The sequence below is a fragment of the Podarcis liolepis genome (assembly GCF_965112155.1).
Source record: "Podarcis liolepis genome assembly, chromosome: 1".
NCBI classification, from domain to species: Eukaryota; Metazoa; Chordata; class Lepidosauria; order Squamata; family Lacertidae; genus Podarcis; species Podarcis liolepis.
Genome location: NC_139554.1, coordinates 77065178 through 77081715, shown reverse-complemented (window position 1 = coordinate 77081715; position 16538 = coordinate 77065178). Strand labels below are relative to the sequence as shown.

Below are 16538 nucleotides of genomic sequence, written 5' to 3'. Positions count from 1 at the left end.
TGCAATTTGGGAATTTATTGTGCTTTATAAATACAGTGGTACCTCAGGTTAAGAACTTAGTTCGTTCCGGAGGTCCGTTCTTAACCTGAAACTGTTCTTAACCTGAGGTATCACTTTAGCTAATGGGACCTCCCGCTGCTGCTGCGCTGCCACGTGATTTCTGTTCTCATCCTGAAGCAAAGTTCTTAAACCGAGGTACAATTTCTGGGTTAACAGAGTCTGTAACCTGAAGCGTCTATAACCTGAGGTACCACTGTAATCCACGTATGTGAGCTTGCTGAGATTTCTGTATAAAAAAGATGGTCTATCTACTCATTCTCCAGAATCATTTATATATTGTAGTAAAGTAATTCTATCGACAATGAAGGCTGAGCTTATAATTATAGTTTATAATTAAGGAGACTGATGAATAAGGCTAGCTTTAATTGCTCCAAACCCAATAAGCCACAGAACAAAAGGATTCTGATGCCAGCCTGTGTTAAGCTTATCCAGGATGGAAATAGGCCCATCTAAGGAGCTATGTTTTCATGATGCAGTTGATAAAATTTGAATTAATTCGAAACTGTCTGTTCCCCACTTTTATGGGGAGCTGCTCTTACTGTCCTTGCTTGGTTGAAAGTCACTTTGTGCAAATGGTAAGTTCTCACATGAACTGGAAGCATAGCCATGGCTCTTGGCCAGGCTTTCTAAGAACTCTCTTTTGCAGAATTATTTGTTTGTGCAGCGCCGTTTCTCAAATATTTGTGCAAGATGACCTTTAAAAAATTTTTTTAATGTGGCAGCTTGTAGTGTAGGAAGGATGGCTTGTGTGCTCTCTTCGTAGAGAATGGCCTTTAGCATAGGGCTGCTGTTGTTCTTCAGGGAAGTCTCCTTGCCTTTTTTGCACTGTATCCCAAAGAAAGAGGAGCATGAAGAAGTTGCATAGCTGGCCCCATCTTCCCCACCACCCCTCACCCCACCTCAGAAACCCGAAGGCCTGGGAGTGCAGAAAGCCACTCAGACATCAGAACAAATTGTTCTAGTGTACACCATTTCTCAACACTTCTGAGGAAACAAGCCCCAAAAAGAGGCAGTAGTCACGTGAGTGTCTTAATGCCTGCAAAGATGCTTTGTCTCCCATGCAAGGTTATAAACTTCTGTTCTTTTCCAATGATTTATCACTTTATTGGGGTTTTGTTTTTTGCTGCTGTTTTTCGGATTGAGGCAAGGCGTTCTAGGGTGGTGCAGTCTATTGACAACAGCATTGCCAGCTGCCAACTTAAGAGATAATATCTGTCCCTGCTTTGTTTGTGGGTTTTTGTTTTTGGGAAAAAAAACAGTCTGGAGCAGCAAAGGAAGATGCACCCTCTCCTACTGTGCTCCTCCTCTAGTTCCTTTGCCCACCTTTCTTCCCACTTTGCCACAGAAAGTGGGGCTCTCTGGCTCCACAGCAAGAAGGCTGAGCAGAAGAGCAGTGGAGGAGCAAGGCAGGAAGGGCACCTGCTGCAGCATCTTCCGAGGCTTCCAGGCTTTTAGAGGGCTGGTAGGCAGCCTTAGTTAACAGAGAAGGCAACAACTCAGCCGGGGAAGGGCTGTCGCTCACAGGTAGAGCACCTGCTTTTCAGAAGGTCCCAGATTCAATCCCTGACATCTCCAGGTGAAGCTGGGGAAGACCTTTTGCCTGAAACCCTGAGTTCCTATGTGTGCAGAAAGCATTTCATAATGGTCTAGAAGGCTAAACCGACTCATTGAGTTCTTTTCCCGAAACAAGCATCTTAAAAAGATACTGTGACTCACTTAGTAGATTGTAATTGGTGGGCATCATTATGACAGTCCCCCTTTCCACAGATTTCTTTTTCGTTACAGAGGAACCTCTGCGCTTATTCCGTGGGTGATCCATAAAAAAAAGAAGAGTCACTATAAACCTGCACCAGTTGTTGCTGTGGTCACCTGAGGGTTTTTGACAGATGTGCAAAAATTTGCCTCCCTTTGGATTCTAAGCTTACATTGTGAGAGATAGTTTCATGACTGCCGTATGCAGATGGAGAAGGAACAAAGCGAGCAGAAGGAGAGGAGCTTAGTTGTTTATTGGGAAACCACAAAGTGTGTTTTCCTCGGCTGTTCATCTCAGCCCCACCCTCCACTGACTGGAGGTATACATGGTTGCTTCTTGTTGTGTAGAATATAGTTGAAAACTTCTTCATTGCTGGTCTAAGGCAGCCTCTTCTGGTGCCTCTGTTAAACTTCCCCAAAGTTAGCAAATAAAATGAGGCAGGCATGGGATACTGCTGGACACTGGGACTGCTGAATTGGGAAAATTGAAACTTTGACAGGAAAGAAGCCCCTTCCCCAATTTCTGCTATGAGGAATATATGATATGGTTGCTGACTGGAGAGTTGCTATCTTGGGTCTGCCCACTGAATACCTCTACCTTTAGTAAGTACCCCCAGCCTCAGCTGCAGGTAACTTAGCTGGCTTCCTGTCATTTGCAATACATTTGTGTGTGTGTGTGAAGTACTGACTGGTGTTGCTGCCTTTTCTTCAGGGATGAAAAACTTTGAAATTGGCAAAAAGCAAAGCCTGCTGGAACAGATATGGAATGTGTGAAAACAGGAAGGGTGTGATGTAAAGCAGAATGCCAAGTGGCGGAGAGAGAAAGAGCAACCAGTGTGTCATGGTAGCCTTGTAGGAAAATCCAGGCAGCTGTCATGATCCTGGCTGGAATAAGATGATTTGCAACTGGGAAGAGGCAGAAGGATGCTTTGGAATCAGTGTTTGATAAATCTGTGCAGATCTACACTGTTGGGAAGCAGCTCTTTTAATGAGGTTGATGCCCAGATGTATAGAGTAGGGTGACCTTGATAGATAAGGCCTATAGCATCTGTTCCAAAGAGCTCTTGAAGAAAACAAGTTCCACAGCTCTGGCTACTCCCATCACAATGTCACAATGGGGGTGGGGGATTGCATGTGCCTCATAGTTAGAAACAGTCTAGCCTGATTGCAGAGTGGCTGTTTCTGTCTGAAATGGTCCATCTCCCATCCCATCTCCTATATCATGTTGGGTCTCTTTGAGATGGTCTGTTTTTAAAATGTAGCTGGCATACCTTGGAGGTGGAAAGCTGACTAAATGATAGCCCTTGCAACAGTGGCAGACCTTGAGGTCTCCCATTTCATCAGCTCCCTGTGCAACACCAAAATTTCGGCACCCCACCCCATCGAGCCTCTCCCTTTCCATTCTACCTCATAGTCATGGTGCCCCTGAGGCTCTGCACCCAGTGTGACAAGATCAGTTGTGCTTCCCTAAATCCGCCTCTGCTTGCAATTGTGCAATATCAGTCTCCAGTATCTGAAACCACATGTTTTGAAAGGACAAACATTTGTTCTTTGCAGCTCCCCACCTCCAGAATCCCTCTGCCTGTTCCCCTTTCCCCATGCAACAGAGACAGCACCAACTTTCTCAATCAAGGTTTGCATTCTTCAGTCTTAAATTCAAAGTGTCTCCTTCCAGGTCACGCAAATCATATCCTTGGGCCCTTTCTGATGCCCTTGTGAGACCATTTTGATGCCTTGGAATTTATTTAGTTATCCCTTCATCTGTAATCGTGGCTGTGCTCCCCCCCCCCGTACAAGTGGGTGTGTATTTTGGCCAGTATAGCTTTACATTCCTCTTGGAATGCTTATTAAGCCTCACATGTTAAAATGCCCTCTGTGTTGGTCTGTAATGGAATACCTAATGAAGCTGGAATGTTCCTGGCTTTAGCTAGTGCCCTTTGCTCTGAGATGGATCCTCCCCAAGAAGAACCGGGGCTTTCAGAATGACTGTCAGTAGCTATGCCATCTCTTGCTTGCAGATAAATCTTATTTGCCACTAATTTGAATTGCTTTGCTTTTGTGAGTTGAATATTTTTGCAGGTCGAATTGACCCTTCCTGGGAAGAGAGCTGGTGGTGCTTCTAATTGTTTTGTGTCTCTCTGTTGCTGTGGTGTGGGACCTCTGGCCTTCTAGATGTTGCTGAATTACAACTCCTATCAACCCTGGCCACTGGCTATGCTTGCTGAGAACTCTAGTTCAGCAACATCTGGAGGATCAAAGGTTCCCCACCTTGGTTCTGTTGGTTTAAGTATTGGGAGATTATGAGAAGTTACAGGGTTTCCCCAAATTAGAGCTTCTGGGCACCAGCAGGGAGGGCTTATGGAGATGGAGGAGGGGAGAAGAGTCTGGTGGGAACCAGGGCAGCTTGTATGTGGGGGTCATGTAGCAGCACCCCAAACAAACATGGCTATAAGCCCCACACAACTTAAGGTTAGGTTGTCTGGAATAGGGCCTCCATCTGTACAGCCCTGCCTAACTGTTGAGATTTGCTGCAGAGGTTCTCTTAGCTATAATTCCTCTGTGGGAAGCTTGTTATGCAGTGACAAGCTGTCTCTGGGTTGGTGCCCCAGCTTTGGAATCCCTCTGAGATGTGACTGGAGCTTACACCACTTGGGTTTCCTGCAGTGATGTTGGGGATGTTGGGTTTTCTGGATTTCTTTTTCAAGAATCAAAATACAATTAGGGTAATTTCAATTGGGAAATTTTCTGATGCCCTAAAGCAGACACCCCCAAACTCAGCCCTCCAGATGTTTTGGGACTACAATTCCCATCATCCCTGACCACTGGTCCTGTTAGCTAGGGATGATGGGAGTTGTAGTCCCAAAACATCTGGAGGGCCGAGTTTGGGGATGCCTGCCCTAGAGAGTGGTCTAATTTAGCATATTTGTTTTTCTTGTACTTACCGTAGTAAAGAAAGGTAACAAGCTTGCTTAATACTGTATTTGCAATTGGCATCTGTTCATTGTGAACTTAAGAATTTATGAAATGGAAAGTTTCCACAGAAAAATAAAGCCCCACTTCGTTAGTTTCCAGTGCCAGGTAAAAGCCTTTCTATTCACTCAGGACTTTGGTGGATATTAGTGTCAGGCTTGATGTGGGTTTTTTTTTCTTTTTATGCTTGTAATTAACGGCCTTGTTTTCTAAGGCACTGTAGTATAATGTAAATTTGTATTTTATTTGTAACCCTCTCTGGAGCTGCATTGCAATGAAGAGCATATAATAAACAATATTGAGATGGTTGACCAAAATATTGGAGGTTGTATTCAGCTAGATTTTATTTAAAGAAGATCCACTGAAATTAATAAACATGATTAAGTTGGGTCCATTAAGTTAAGTAGATCTGCTCCAGTAAAGCCTAGCTGAATAGCTCCCTGGATGAGGGATGAAGAGAGATTGGGCATACACACAAATTGAGAGCACCCATCTTTTATATCCTCTACCAGCCTTATGCTAGGAACTGGAGATAATAGCTTAAGGATGTTTATTACTGTGATCCCTCAATAGGAGTCACCTTCCCTCTCCTTCAGCACCCTAGTGTGAGTTCTCTAATTCCCATTAATAATCCTATCTAGCATTGCCAAAGCTCAGCTTGCTGGTGGCCTTCTTCTGTTAAAGTGTGTGAGTGTGTATACATAGCATTTCATAAGGTTATAGCACATGCTCAACTATCATCACTGCTGTCATCTACTTTGGAGTCTATCCAAATAAGTCCACTCTCCTTGGCAGTGCATCCAAGCTGAATCTCTCTTCTAGGAAGTCTGAAGTTCACTCTATCCATGTCCCCCTTAAAGGTTATTTGGCACTTTCAAGGTACACAGCTATGTTCTTGCTTTTAAACAAGTAAAGGACACATTTTATGCATAAGAACTGTACTGATATGTTTGGTAAGGACCCCCTTCTAGAGGACTTAAAGGTCAGCTGAAGAGGAGCTATTCCTTTCGCTTCTGGCTTTCCCTAATTTTAGGGAAGGCTTGCCTCTCTCCCCCTGCAACCCAGTGCTTAAGAGTGCAAAGTGTACATGTGCCTGGGGAGTTAAATAATTACAGTCCCAGCCTCAGTGATGCCTTGCCACGTCAGTTTCCAAATGTTGCCCATGACCCTAGTGGCACTGCAAAATAAGAGTGTAGACTGTTTTGTAGATTATTTTTCGTCTTCGTAGGTCCAGGGCAGCAAAGGCAAAGTAGCATCACAGCTTCTGTGCAGCCACTCTAAAGAAACTCATTGGGACTTATTTCATCTCTCCTTCTTTTGTACCCATAATTAGAAAACTAGTTTTAAAAGCAGCTTTCCTCTAGATATCTGCTAGTATTTCTGGTCAGTTTTCATGTAGTTGATGGTGTGTGTGCAGTGCTCATTCCCACATATACTCACAGCATCCTCACTTCTCCAAGTTTGGATCCTTATGTAGCCAAAACATCACTAACCTTCCCTTGTGCATGGAATCAGCAGGCTTTGGAGAGCCTCAAGATTTTAAGAATTGCAAAAAATCTTCAGGAACCAAAGCAACTCAGTGAACACTGTGCATTCTCAATGGCCATTAAATACTGACTTTTTTGTGAGGGGTAGTAGAATGGAATATTCTGGAACCTGCACCCATAAACAGAAGCACTACACACTGTTAACATTTTGTTTCAGGTGCTACTCACTTTGCATATTTGCTGGCAGCATTATGAAAAGCAGAGCACAATCTGCTGGTTTTTATGTGCTCTCGCTAGAAACCTAAGAAAGGATATTGGGGTTGTCAGCACCAAAAACTGTGATTGTGAAAACAGTTGACATTTTCTGACTACATCTCTAATCTGCAATATCAGCACTCCTACACTGCAGTTTCTTGCTATTGTTTTGTTGTCAGTTGTCTTTGTGGTTCTTATTTTGTTTTTAATTGTGCAGCTGTACGTACTTACCTTAATTATATATTTGTTAAGCTGCCCTGGGGCTATTTGGTGAAAAACAGGCTAGAAGTACAACTAATCTAAACATTAAAATAGATACGGTATATATATTAAAACCAGGAGATTTTTTTTAGTGTATATTTCAAGGGCTTGGTTGTTCCCTAAAATCGGTCTCCTCCAGGAGGGATACCAAGAGCAATTCTCTATTACAGGAATCAAAGGAGGAGCAGGCTATGGCTGCTAGTCATGGTGGCTGATGTACCTCCAGGGTCAGGGGCAATTTGGGGCTTTTTAGCTTAGAAAAATAATGGGTCAGACAGGATATGATAGAGATATATAAAATGATGCATGGTGTGTAGAAGGCAGACAGAAGTTTTTATTCCTTTCCAACAATACTGGAAGCCATGGCAATCCATCAAAGCCAAATGGTGGGAGATATGGAACTGACAAAAGAAATAACTGCTTCATATAGTGCAGATAAACTAAGGAATTTGCTACCGCAAGATATGAGGGTGGCAGATAGGTGAACACAAGTGCTAACAAATCAGTCTAGGTTCATTGTGAGTTCTGGCAATTTGAATCTGACAGCTTTTAGTCCCTCGGCCCACTGTCTCTCCCTTACCCCCTTTGCCTTTGCAAGTTTTTCTGGCTGGCATGCCCTAGAGAGGAAGTGGGAAAATGGGAGTCTTTGTTTTTCTACTAAGTCAGCCTCTGACCCACTGCAGATCGCTGGGACAGTTAAGAATGAAGCAGCTGAGCTTTTGTTTCCACAACTGTGGACTGTTTTGGAGCGACGTGATAGAGCAGTGGAACCGTCTCAATAGGGAAAGAATTGCTGGGTTGTTGTTGTTTTGCCCAGTTCACTCCTGTCCAACAGAACTCTGAAGACTGAATCAAAGCCTGTGTTGCTGCCAAGCTTAAGAAGTTCTCTTTGGGGAAATCCGTCTTCCTTTGTGGGGGTTTGTGTATCAAAGTTGGTGGCAGTATCTCACACAGTACTTCAGACAAGTTCGCTCTGAATCATGGAAGGATGGATTTAGTCACTAATACCATGTATTTATTACAGTGACTCACAAACTGATCAAATTTATTATAGCAAAACATTTTGGCTTCCACTTCCTCAGCCGCTCCAATGTGAGTCAAAGAGTGCCGTAGCCAGGTTGTCAGTTATAATAGAATGTGGAGGACTGAATATCCCAAAGTGTTGCATTTGCTGTAGCTGAGTGACGCTGCAGTATCCTTTGATTGACATCAGAGCAGTAGAGGAATGTGGAAGTCAAAGCACTTGAAATTCATTTTATTGTGTATGTGTGTGTGTGTGTGTGTGTACTGGGGGAGTGTCTTTTAGGCCTGGTAGTATGAAGAATTATTGTGGACCAACACCCACTTAACGATCTTAGAATCTTTGCTCAGTGCAGGATCTGCAATGCAGGATACAACTTCAGCATCCCTGACTGATCGTTACAGCTACTGGTCATGATAACTGAGTTATGGGATACTGGGATAACAGTATCAAAAGCCGTTTGCCCTGGATACCAGTCGCTGGGGGAACACAAGTGTAGAGTGTGCTGTTGCACACATGTCTTGCATGTGGGTTTCCCATTAGCATCTGGTTGGCCACTGTGAGAGTGGGATGCTAGACTGGAATAGTCTGGTTTAATCCAATAGTGCTCTTTTAAAAATCCACAATGGAGGCTTATTTCAACACTTAACTTTCATCTGCCAGTAAGGGACCATAGAAGTTTTATTATTTTTACACCTGGAATGCTAAGCTCCCCGAGATGCACTGGGCCAGCCCAGATGCTCTGAAATATTCCATGTGAGCACGCCACTGCACAGCAGAAGTAACAAATTATTCTCCAGTTAATGTTTATGATTTTCTGGTCGTAATTTGCATCAATTTAAATGTTCCTTGACTAATATTTTGAGGTAGTGAATATGGTGCAGTAGGGTTTTGTGGTGCAACAACAAATAAGCCAGATTGCTGCTGGTTTCATGATGAGTCTATGTTTCAAGAACTAAGACATAGTTAAGCCACATAATTCCTGCTGGCTGTTTTATTAGATGGTATCCTATAGATGTGCAGTATCCAAGTTTGAAAACCAGTAATCATGTAATAGAAGAAAAAATAGAATAGCCTATTATAACATGGTAGATTTGTTTTATACTTTTTTTTAAAAAAAATATATTTATTTATTTAATTAATTTAAATTCATCATTAATACACATATACAAGCATACAAACATACATTTCATACAATCCTTAAAAATGTTCAAACTTACACTCAATCCCACAAATAGTTCCTTTCCCCATCACCATCCACCAACCCTTCACCCCACCTTTGTGTTTGACTTCCAATCTACTCAATCTACTCAATTACAATTTCTTTTATACTTAACCTTGAGTATATTTTTGTGGTTAGCAGGGGGAACTGCATGAGAAGGTAAACAACTCTGGATATGGGGGGCGGGGAATAAGGGAAAGGCTTATGGCAGTGAGGTCATTTCCCAATGAAGCTCTAGATTGGCAAACAGAAGTTACTCACTATACTAAAATTACAACATTTGAAACATGGGTGCATGCTGCAACAAACTGCTTAGTGGCTGTGGCTTCTTGCAGTGTGCAACCTGTTTGGGGAACCGTGTACTTCCTCCTCAGGACTATTTAAGTGCATGATTTCTATTACAAATGGCACAAAGGGCATTGCCATTCTGTAATTTAAAAACCACCATTAAAACAACAGTGTTTGCTGACAGAATATAACAAGGCTGAAACTCAAATTCTAACTGTCCTTTCAGTCACTGACAAGCCTTCCGTGAGCTGTTTTGTCCGTTTCTCTTTCTCGGCAGTACCATAGTTTTGTGATTCTGAAACCGCCAGTCATTGTGATGCCTGCATTTCAGAGATAACTGCTGTTTAGAGTGCCTTAAAGTGCAAAGCCTGCTAGCTTAGTATCATGCAGCAGCGCCCTCCTAACGTCCGTTGTTCTCTTGTACCTTAGGTGAGGCTGGTGCAAACATCATCCATGTCTCTAAGGAGGCTCGGAAGAGGTTTCTTGGCCCCTTGCACCCCTCCTTCAACTTAGTGAAAATCATCCGTACCTGCCTATACAAGACCCTGCCAGACAACGGGCATGAGGTGGCCAGTGGACGCTTGGGCATCTCGCTGACGCGGGTCTCAGATGGAGAGAATGTCATCTTATCGGAGTTCAGCTCCAAAGAGGAGCTTATCCAGGCAAGTAATAACATGATGACTGCCTCGTTGCTTTAGATGTGAATCTGTAGGTTCCCAGCCACCAGGGACTGGGACACCTGACTTGACTATGCTTTCATGGTGAAAGGCTGTCTTGTAGCTATCACTTGTTCCATCAGATGATATTTACTTGGTGCTCTGGATACATAAATCCTCCCCCGCATGTTATTTAGGTTTCATGATGTGTTTTCCTGTCTCTCTCAGGCATGTGTTTGCAGCACTTTCATCCCAGTGTACTGTGGCCTCATCCCTCCCAGTCTTCAAGGAGTGGTAAGTAAGCCATCGTGGACTTGGGCTTCCAAAATTGTTTGCTTTGGTACGAGGTCACGCTGTGATCCTTGCAAGGTTGGCTGTTGCTGTCTCCGTATTATACATAGAGGGCTAAAGCTGAAGAAGTGGCTTGCTACTGATTGTCTCATTTTCATTCCTGTTGGAACTGACGGCCTTAAGCCACAAGCTTTAGTCATCGTGTCATCATCCCAGGGACACATCAGGCAGACTATTAAGTCAAAGGGAGCAGGGATGAGGGGGAGTATCTTGCTTGATGCTGAAGCCACAAAGTCTGTATTAGTCATAATCTTCAGATTATAAAATGGGTATTTAATATGTGTCTGTCATGACTTGCGTAAAGTGGTGAAACTCCCTGCTATATGCAGCTGTGTTTTATCCAGCGCCTGACAAGGGTGCCAACAATATTGCCTTAAGAAAATAGATCTGTGTAGCACAGTAGTAGATGTCAGGAGTTTTTCCTCTTGTTTTTCCCCAAACTTGAGATTATTTGTTTTCATGCAGTCCTGTTTCAGGCATCGAGGGTGGTGTGTGTGTGTCTAGCAGCAAATAAGCCAGCATGTCAGCTAATTGCACTCTTGTTGAGGGCACAGCACACACAGCCTATCAGTGCAGCAGCACCCTTTCCTTGAACTCTTAGACTTTAGTGCCATTGGAATTGGAGATTGCGCAGCACCACCCAGGCCAAAGGGCAATAAATCTGGGGAAGGCAGGAAAAACCCTCTGGCCCAGCTTTCTCTGAGAAGCCCCATGTGACTATTTCATATATAACATTAAACCACAACTTATGGCTCAGGGAAGTGAGGCAGAAGCTCCTGAAAAAAACCCTTTCTTCTCTGACAGCATAGCTGTGAGGAGGTGTTGTCTTAAACCAGGGACCAGCAACCTTTTTCAGCAGGGGGCCGGTCCACCGTCCCTCAGACCATGTGGTGGGCCAGACTATATTTGGGGTGGGGTGGGGGAAATGTACGAATTCCTATGCCCCACAAATAATACAGAGATGCATTTTAAATAAAAGGACACATTCTACTCATGTAAAAACACGCTGATTCCCAGACCGTCCACTGGCCGGATTTATAAGGCGACTGGGCCGCATCCAGCCCCCAGGCCTTAGGTTGCCTACCCCTGCCTTAAACTAACTGCAGTTAAACATAATGTCTGAACCCTGGTTAGGCTTGTTTACATACTTTTCAATGCTACTTATCATTTCTATGTTATTTTTTGGCCATTTTACTATTGAAAATAAATAGTAAAATAAACAAACCATAATGTCTGAACGCTGACACGCTGTGGCTACGCTTTGTCAAAAGGAGCCAACTTCAAACCATAGTTTTATTACGGTGGCTTGTTTCAGTTGACCACAGTTCTTTTAATAGTATGCTAAGCTGTTGTTAATTGAAATCGGAAGTTAAGGCTTCCAGTTTCCTTGCAGCCGTGTTGGAGAATAAGAAGGGAAGGAAGATGGCGCAAGCCTGAAACACATCAGCTTATTCCTGCAGTAAGCCATGGTTTATTGTCATGTCAGAACAAGCCACAGTGAACTGTTTAAAGGTAGCTGCACCAAAGGGTTTTGTTTTTCCTTTTCTCCTGATATCTGTTCCATTCTGGTCTGGCTGAGTGGTATTAAGAAAAGCCCATTTGCAACGGCACTAAATCAAATTGAGGTTGTGAACTCAAGGAGTGTCTGGTAGAGAGCAGAGTGGTGGGGTTTGTGGAGAAGGTTGGCATGAACAGTTTGTTCCGAACTGGAATGTAGGCGAAAGGTCCCCGATAGACGGCTAGCTTTATTTATTTATTGCTTTTGTTACATAAAGTTGTTAACAATAACAGCTGGGGGGGGGTGTATGTCTTGTTTTGGAGATGTGCCTGCTTCATCACCTCTCCCTGGTCTTATTTTAGTTTGGATCCAAACTCAAAGCATCCCTCTCCTCTAGATTAAACATATTTAGCCCTGTCTATGCATGCAGATAAGGCTAGAGCCAGCAGAGCCTTCACCTCTGTCTCTAGCCAGTCTCATTGCAACCCAAGAGTCTCCCAAATACCTCACAGCAAAAAGCCGGCTTTCTGAAGCAGGAAGCCCTGTTGGGCCAGATGCATCGAACAATTAATAAGTAAAGCAATAGTTCAGAAGTGCTTGCCTTCCAGCTAATGTAGGTAGGCAGTGGGTATGTCAGTAGAAGGCCTAGGGATCTTCACTGGTTGCCGTCACCCTATGGATCTCACTCATTTTATTTAGATATTTTGATACTACTCTTTATCATAAAGTCACAGGGGGGATGCGCAACATATTAAAATGCACAAATGCATATTCCGAGGCCAATTGAAACATCTATATGAAATAAACTCAGCACAAACTAAAATAACAGAGGATAATGTAAGGTGACAATGGGTGCCATACACTGACCTCAGTGTATTATGCCTCCTAACCTCCAGAAACCTGGGGGGTGGATGGGAGTGTATTCACTTCCCTCTTGAAAGAGTAGGCAAGACACTACAGTACTCAGTAGGGAGATAGTTCCATTGTTTTGGAGCTGCCACAGGAAAGGCTGTACTGTGGGTCCTCACACTACTGAACACCTCTGTTGTAGTGGCCATCAGGAGGTTCTCCTTAGCTGATCTTCAGGCCCAGGTGGTAGGTTGGTAAAAGAGAAGTTCTCTTATTTTAATGTCAACATAAGCACTTTGACTTGGGCTCTAAAGAGAATTGGCAAGCTGTGCAGCTGTTTTAGTACTCTGGAGCCCTGCATTTTACACTAGTTGCAAGTTCTGAACCATTTTGGAAGAGCAGCCCTACAAAGAGTACATGACAGTAGTCTAATCTGAAGGACAGCAGAGCATGGATAATAGTGGCCAGGCTATCTCTATTCAGGAAAGGATGCAAACGAGTCCAGCCCCTTCCAGAATAAGGGTGTTCTGCTGATTCTCGGACTCTGTGCAACCACAGCACCTATGCTTGTCTAGATTCAGCTTCTGTTTCTTGGCCCACATCCAGCCCATTACTGCTTCCCCAGGCACCAGTGAAACAGAAGGAGCTGTGTGTCATCAGTATATTGATGGCAATTCACATCCCCTGAATATGCCTGCTATAACCTGCCAGACTCGCCAAGCAACTGTGAACTGGTACATTTGTAATTGCCTATAAGTGTTTGGAAATTTGGGGGTGGGACAGACTGTAAACTGTATCTGTATAATAAAACCTTCAACGATTCCTTGTCATTCTTTCTCTCCTCCCAGAGGTATGTTGATGGAGGGATTTCTGACAACCTGCCACAGTATGAGCTGAAGAACACCATCACGGTGTCCCCTTTCTCTGGGGAGAGTGATATCTGTCCACGGGACAGCTCCACAAACATCCATGAGCTCAGGGTCACGAATACCAGCATTCAGTTCAACATGCGCAACCTCTACCGCCTTTCAAAGGCCCTGTTTCCACCAGAGCCTCAGGTGAGAGCCCAGCATGATTGTCTATATTTTTGTAGTGACGCTTGAGCTTCCATAGATGGTAAACATTGTTTATGGCTCTTCATTTGAAGGAATTTCAAGCAACCTGAATTTATATACTTTCTAAATACAAATCATTGTAGTCATTCTTCATCAGAGCATTTCATCTGTCTTAGCCCTTATGCTTCTAACACAAGACTGTGCATGTTTACTTGGAAGTGAGTCCCACTGGTGTTGGATGGAGCTTACACACCTATAGAAACCAACCTGCCCTCCATAAAGCTTCAGTGGTGTTTGTGCCACCCATTTCTGAGAGACGGGCATATGGTGTTTCATGAACAGCTGCACGTTTCCTTTTAGAAACAGGCAACAAAGTCACTGAAAGGCCAATGCACTTCATGTAACTTGGGACTCCCACTCCCATTCTTTAGACAGGTAGCCTAATTTGGAGTGGCAAATGCTCATTCTATGATTTAATCTGACTTGTTTTTTTAAAGGGATGGGACAAGAAGCCTTCAAAACTTTTGGAATGCACTGAATGCCTTTTTTAATCCCATTGGAATAACATGAAGAGACCTGAAAATACCTTCAATTGTTTGAAAATGCTTATGGGCTGTATTCAGTTGGTGTAGACTGACATTCCTTTGTTGGCCTTCTTTCTTCCCCCATGGGTGTTCATTCAGAGCCATTGCCCAGACCATAACATGTCTCCTCCGTGTTCCTGCCTCTTCCTTTAGTTAGCAACATAACAAATGCTGTTGGTCCGTTCTTGCTTTCTGCCCTTTCTCCCTCTTTTATTGCTGCAGTAGAAAACACTGTTGGGGTAGCAATGGTTGTAACCAGAAAACAAGCCCCTCTTGCCCTTCCAACTGGAATGTTTAGACACAGGCTTTCATCATCATAACTGACTCTCCTTTATCATTGTGTGCAGGTTCTGCGGGACATGTGCAAGCAAGGATACAGGGATGCACTGCACTTCTTGAAGAAGAATGGTAAGCACTTAGCAAAAGGTTTTGCCTTCCCTCCCCACCCAAATTTTCTAGCAAACGTAAAGCTGTGTAAAAACATTTTTCTTCTCTGCTTTATAAGTTTCCTTGTGTCCTGCTTGTGCATAAAATCCATTGGCGGCCATGCTTAACCCTCAGTTGTCCCATCTAACCAGTTGTTGCTGAGCAGAAAAGGGGATGCGGGTGGCGCTGTGGGTAAAACCTCAGTGCCTAGGACTTGCTGATCGTAAGGTCGGCGGTTCGAATCCCCGCAGCGGGGTGAGCTCCCGTCGTTCGGTCCCAGCTCCTGCCCACCTAGCAGTTCGAAAGCACCCCTAAGTGCAAGTAGATAAATAGGTACCGCTTTCTAGCCGGAAGGTAAACGCCGTTTCCATGTGCGGTGCTGGGGCTGGCTCGCCAGCTGCAGCTTCGTCACGCTTGCCACGTGACCAGGAAGTGTCTTCGGACGGCTCCGGCTCCCGGCCTCTTGAGCGAGATGAGCGCGCAACCCTAGAGTCGGTCACGACTGGCCCGTACGGGCAGGGGTACCTTTACCTTTACTATGCAGCAGCCAGCTTCATTATTGCCAATTGTATTTCCACTTATCTGAGTTTGAGCACCCTTTCCATTCTACATTATTAGAAAAGTTATGAATAAATCAAGAGGTTTTACATACTCCTACACAAATCGCTGAATGAAAGCAAAACGTTGGATATGACAAGAGAGTCTATTTTGTATTTGATCACATAGATGCAAAATGGCACTGGGTATGATCCACTGGGGTTTTCTCCTGCACAAAATTCATTTTAATGGAAGCTGTGCAAGAGCATAACAATGCTTCTCTAGCACTCTGCCTATTATTCTGGCATGAGCTGTGGCCAGAGCACACTGTTTGTGTCTATAGTGCCACCTTGTGGTACACTGTCTGTAGTGCAGCAATCTTGTGCACTGTATTTTTTTGTCCTTACAGTTCATGAGTTAACTACTTACATTGATGCAGTTCAGGTCTTGCCTGTGTGCTTCCAACAGGCAACAGTTGGTCACTATGAGAACAGGATACTCAACCAAATGAGGCTTTGCTCTGATCCAGAAGGGCTCTTTTTATGTTCTTATATTACATGATTCAGCAACCCCACTGCCCTACCCCAGAGAAGGCAATTAGAGAGGAAATTGACTTGGTAACAGCCAAAGATTTCTTATAGTTGCAGGTGTGAAAGGTTCCACTTGGGACTTCTTATTGAAGCTATGTATAGTAGTTCTAGAATTCAAATGGTACTTTACAGAATGTGTAGGCATATACAGTGGTACCTCTGGTTACAAACTTAATTCATTCCGGAGGTCCGTTCTTAACCTAAAAACATTCTTAACCTGAGGTACCACTTTAGCTAATGGGGCTTCCTGCTGCTGCCGCGCCGCTGCTGCCACGCAATTTCTGTTCTCATCCTGAGGTAAAGTTCTTAACCCGAGGTACTTCTTCCTAGTTAGCAGAGTCTGTAACCCAAAGTGTTTGTAACCCGAGGTACCACTTCAGGCATGTCCAACAGGTAGATCGCAATCTACTGGTAGATCACAGGGTGTTCCTGGTAGGTCCTGGTTGATCTCTGGCCCCTCAGCGATCTCCTTACAAAAAAAGCAAAAAAAACCCAACAACAACAAAAAACCAAAAACTCCCACCAACTTTGGCTTCCTAAAAAAAGCTCCACCTTTGGGTAGATCACTGCCATTCTTTTTACGACAATGAGTAGATCACTGCCAGTTTTTTTATATTGTGAGTTGATCACAGACTATTGGGAGTTGGAGGTCCCTGGATAGATAAACCACGTGGTA

The 16538-nt window shown here is 43.8% G+C and overlaps 1 protein-coding gene across 2 annotated transcripts in view; it reads left to right on the top strand.

Moving 5' to 3' along the window:
- Window positions 1-16538, top strand: part of PNPLA2 (patatin like domain 2, triacylglycerol lipase) — a 41737-nt gene that overhangs the window by 14181 nt on the left and 11018 nt on the right. For both annotated transcript variants that reach the window (XM_083477519.1, XM_083477520.1), the window contains exons 2-5: window positions 9746-9978; window positions 10201-10266; window positions 13519-13728; window positions 14657-14717. In XM_083477519.1, coding sequence (XP_083333645.1) covers window positions 9746-9978; window positions 10201-10266; window positions 13519-13728; window positions 14657-14717 — 570 coding nt within the window. The remainder of the gene's footprint in view (window positions 1-9745; window positions 9979-10200; window positions 10267-13518; window positions 13729-14656; window positions 14718-16538) is intronic.